General features: G+C 35.8%; 1 protein-coding gene across 3 annotated transcripts in view; it reads right to left on the minus strand.

The window, feature by feature from the left end:
* Positions 1-5,029, minus strand: part of LOC106462575 (acyl-CoA dehydrogenase family member 11-like) — a 176,685-nt gene that overhangs the window by 27,778 nt on the left and 143,878 nt on the right. For 2 of the 3 annotated variants that reach the window (XM_022389869.1, XM_022389870.1), the window contains exon 11: positions 4,668-4,935. In XM_022389869.1, coding sequence (XP_022245577.1) covers positions 4,668-4,935 — 268 coding nt within the window. Of the gene's footprint in view, positions 1-4,264; positions 4,361-4,667; positions 4,936-5,029 lie in introns of those variants that run through there. The other variant, XM_013922509.2, reaches the window with a different exon arrangement.

The following is a 5,029-nucleotide window of genomic DNA, read 5'->3' on the forward strand; positions in this document are numbered from 1 at the left end:
CTTGTGTAGATGAGGGTAAGGGTGTAGATTTGGTGTATCTGATTTTCAGAAAGCATTTGACAAGGTGCTACATAACAGGCTTGTAAAAAGATGATCTCTGTAGGTGTGGGGGATAAATTACCAAATTAGATAGACAATTGATGGATGGAAGAAAGCAGAGGGTTGTTATAAATGAAGTTCAGTGAAACTAGATTAATATCACAAATGGGGGTACTTCAAGGCTTAGTGTTAGGACTTTTTCTCTTTCCGATTTAGATCAGTGACATAGATGAAGGAATGGTCAATAAATTACTTAAATTTGCAGATGATATCAAGGTCTTAGGTTTTGCTGGGTGTGAAAAGGATGCTGCTGCTTTACCCATCTGTGTGGACTTTGGTGAAAAGGAAACAGTCATTTAAAGTTCAAGTAAGTGAATTTATCGCACATTATACAGTAAGAAACAGAGCAGAGAAAAATAATTTGTCTTGTGAATTGAATTCTAAAGTAATTGAATCAGCCTGTGTGGACTTTTGAGAAGAAAGAGAATTATTAAGTTTTCGATAACACTGTGATTTCCTACAGTGTAAAGAATTTTTGTATATATTTTAGAATTTGACTTGTTTTGAATATGTATTATACTAAAACAAGTGGATTGTGTGCTGTCTGTTTATTGTTCGAAGTTATCGCCAATGAGTCGCAGACACCTAATGCAGAAGAATCCTCAGCCCACTCATACTTAAAACCCTGACATTTGGTGAACCAGACACCATTATACAATGGTAAATGGTGTTGTAAGGAGACATGAAAGACAGCGAATATAAGTAGGCCTATATACACACAATGGTAATGGTGGCAAAAATTGTGTAGAGATTACATTCACACAATATAACCATGTCAACAGATTTTGATAAGTGGATTGAAAGAGGTGAGCATCTTGGCTTAAGAGACTGCAAACTTTGAGAGCTTATCAAACAACAACAAGAACTAGAGAGACAAGAGCAACAACAGAAGAGAAAGGAGGAGAGACAGAGAAGAGAGGGAGAAACACTAAAAGAAGAAAAGGAGAGAGAGAAGAGACCAAAAATAAACAGAATAAGAGCACAAATTGATATTGCCAAGCTCACCCAACAGAAAGATGAAGGACCCAAGAATGACAATGTGGTCAGGGCCAGCCAATTCAAACTGCCAAGATTTGATGAACAGAAAGATGATATGGATGCTTTTCTGGAGAGATATGAAAGATTCACCCCAAGTAAGAACTGGGACAAAGGTGACTGGACAATCTGTCTCAGCCCACCTCTCACAGGAAAAGGCCTACAAGTATATGCAGCCATGACGTCAGAAGATGCCATGGACTATGACAAATTAAAAGTAGCCTTGCTGAAACAATATAAGCTTATTGAAGAAGGTTTTCATCAGAAATTCAGAGAAGTCAAGCCTCACACTGGAGAAACTGTATTTCAGTTTGTGGTATGTCTATGGCAATACTTCACAAGATGGACTGACACAGCCAAATGTGACAATAGTTTTGAGGGACTGACAGATCTACTAATATGTGAACAGTTCATGATCATATACTCAACTGTTCTTAAAGGAGAGAGCACTAAAAGACATGGATGAAATGTTCAAGTTGGCAAAACAGTATATGGAAGCCCATATAGGGAGTATAACTGGCAAGTCTAAGAATATCCAGTTAAAGTTGAAACTAGTGGTGGCTGACCAGGAGCAGGAGTCTACCAAAGGTGACAGGAGATTAACAGAGAAATGGAAGAATAAATGTTATATTTGTTATAAAATAGGGCACATTGCAAAGGAGTGCAAGTGCATTACCAACAAGCAATAGCATAAATATCAACATAAAGCTGCTGGAGCTACCTACAAAGATGGTGCTAGCACAAAACAACAGAAGAGCGACTTTCACCATGGAAGTTGCTGCCAGAAGAAACAGAATTAAGGAAACACATCAGGTTCACCACAAGAAGGAAGTGTCATTTCCATGATTGATCAGTGTATGACTAATGGTCTGCTGAAGTTAGCAAATGGATCAATAGTGCCAGAAATATTTGGAGCATGTTACACATATCAAGAAGTGCCAACAAATTACAATATACCAGTAGATGAAGGCTATGTCAAGAAAGTGAAAGTCCTATGAGATACTGGGTGCAGAAGTGCAGCAGTGAGAACCAGTCTAGTATCTGATGACCATATGATGGGCAAGATACATCAGTGTGTGCTGATTGATGGGACAGTGAAACACTTTCCCATAGCAAGGATAAAGGTGGACACTCCATACTACGTGGGAGACCATGAGGCATTGTGTATGACTTGGTGATTATAAATATATAAGGCAGTAGAAGTTTGGAGGAAGCAGACAGAAAGAAGATGGATGAAGCATCTGCCATCACCACTAAAGCTCAAGAAAAGAAGAGCAAGCAAGATATTAAGCCTCTTAAAGTTAAAGTCTCAAAGAGTGACATCCAGAATGTAGGTCTATTGGAACCAAAGAAAGTGCAGAAGAAAGATCCTTCAATGCAGAAGCTTTGCAACAGTTTCTGAGAGAAAATCGAGCACAATACAAAATGGAAAGAGACTAACAAAGTAGAAGACCGGAAAGAAGTTCTGTACCGGATCTATCAAAGCAATTCTAGTGGGGAGGCAAAAGAATCAAAGGAAAGCTGAAGCATTTTTTTTGCCAAGAAAGCCAAGGGTCGACATTTCTACACTGGACAGAAGGTCTTAGTTTTGCTACCCACAGACAACAACAAACTCACCCTGCAGTGGAAAAGACCTTTTGCAGTACAGGAAGTGGTCAACAGAATGCACTATAAGGTGAAAGTGGATGGGACAACCAAGGTCTACCAAACCAATTTTTTGAAGAGGTACTTTGGAAGGGAAGAAGCTAAGCTGATTGAGTTTTAAGCTAAGAAAATAAACAGATTGGATGTGTTAGTTAAAGTGAAAAACAATCATTACCTACATCAAAGACAAAAAGCAGATACTTGTATAAGATCTAGCACAGCAGCCTCCTCCAGAACCTGTGAATCATTTAGCAGATACTCTTCCTTCAAAATGTTTTTATGTCAACCAACTCATGTCAGATTCCATAGAGAATTGTGTGAGTCCAACACTCCTTACTTGATAGTAAATGTGAGATTAAATCATAGCAACTAATGTGACTGGTCACTTTCACTCAACACAATGAAGGCTGCAACCTTTATATAACACCTACTCAACAGTGAAGGACATTGCAGTCATTGACCTTGCACAATGTGCTATGTTACAGCAATGTCCCTGCAGGTGGAGCAGGTATTCACTCAAGAGAACAACAATGGTAACTTTTATAATTTCTGTATGAGAAGATAGAGTACGTGTGGTATGCCTGTATACTGCAAACTTTTGTTTGGTGAATTTTACTTATAAAACAAAACTTATTCTTTGGATCTCTTTCTCTCTCTCTCTCTCTCTCTCTATATATATATATACATACATACACACACACATATATATACAGTTGTGAGGAGTCTTTTTCTTAACAACTAATAAGGGATAGACTGGTATCCATGTTTGAAATTTCTTACCTTGTTCTGAAACTGCTAATGTTCAAAAAGACTGTAAAATGATTTTTATGAAGTGTTGATTTGAAAATTAATCCACCTATACTTCATAAAAATCTGTGCCATGGATATTTGTGGGATATGGCATAGGGATAAAGTACAGAGACCTAATATCTTAATACTTCACTGGCACTGTATTTTATAACCTTTTTTCTTATGAATCCCTGAATGTTAACAAGTTTTTGATAATTGAGCATACTTCAGCAAAACAGTGTTATAAAAGTGTGTTAATTCAGCACTAATTGGTTAGTTTAATACTAATATCAAAAGGAATAATGGCAAGTGCTACTCATAAAAAAAAACAATGAGATGAAAATCATTGTTTGGAAACTGCAGTATACAGTGTGGGATTAAAGGAATGATAACTTTCCAGTGCTGTTCTTCTTGACTTAATTATCCATAACACCAACTTCTTGGAGAAATAGGATTTAATATTGATGCCTGAAGTTGGAATTGCCTCATCAGTAAAAATGATGACAGAAATGTCTGAAAAACTGTGAAAAAAACCTTTTGGCCTTGTTCTTTTTTATACTGGGAAAAATATTTTTTATATGCATTTTTATGTAAAGAATAGTCCATAAAATATATATATACATATTTGTACAGTAGAATTTTATGAATATTTATACAGCATTTTAAAACTATCATAGAAGATGTTCAATGTGCTTGCCATCATTTTTAATCAGCTACTGTAGCATCATCTATTGTGATCAAGGCTTGATGATCTTGTACCCTCACATGAATTTGTTCAAATCACTTTCTCAGACTATAGGAAGAAAGAAAAATAAAACCAGTGTTAATTTGTGAGAAAGTAATTTAGGTATAAAATGTGGTTTTGAAACAGCTTATACCAGAAATGCTTTCCTTAATAAAACTTATGATTCTCAATGTACCTTTTGTGAAATTTTGTTACCCTAGGACAAATAGTTTTTAGGACATTATAATTCTAAATAAGGTGTTTTCTTCATAATCACCTTATATATTATTCAGTTGCATATGTTAAGCATCAGTCTATGAACAAATGTACTAATTTACAAAAACAAATTATTAGATTAATTCAAGGACATCCTTACCTATAAACACTCTAGCTAAGCTGTAGGCAAAATCACGTGCTGCAACTTCTAACTTGTCAGGATTAATCTGTACAAACTGAAGAACGGTATTTAGAGACCCAATGACCATAGCATACGACTCTTTTAAGTATTCTATAGACTTGGCCATCTCTGTTCTCTCCAATATGTCATGATAATATGCTTTCAATACTTCTTTGTTACTTCTGGAGATACTACGAAGAACATCTAGGGACAGGATATTGGTTGTTCCCTCCCATATTGGCAGAACCTGAAAATATTAACATGAAGTTTGTTAAAATCATAAATAATATTCAATGTTAAACTGTATACCAGTTTAACATTGAATATTATTTATGATTTTA

This window comes from Limulus polyphemus, unplaced genomic scaffold, assembly GCF_000517525.1.
Source record: "Limulus polyphemus unplaced genomic scaffold, Limulus_polyphemus-2.1.2 Scaffold1200, whole genome shotgun sequence".
Taxonomy (NCBI): Eukaryota; Metazoa; Arthropoda; class Merostomata; order Xiphosura; family Limulidae; genus Limulus; species Limulus polyphemus.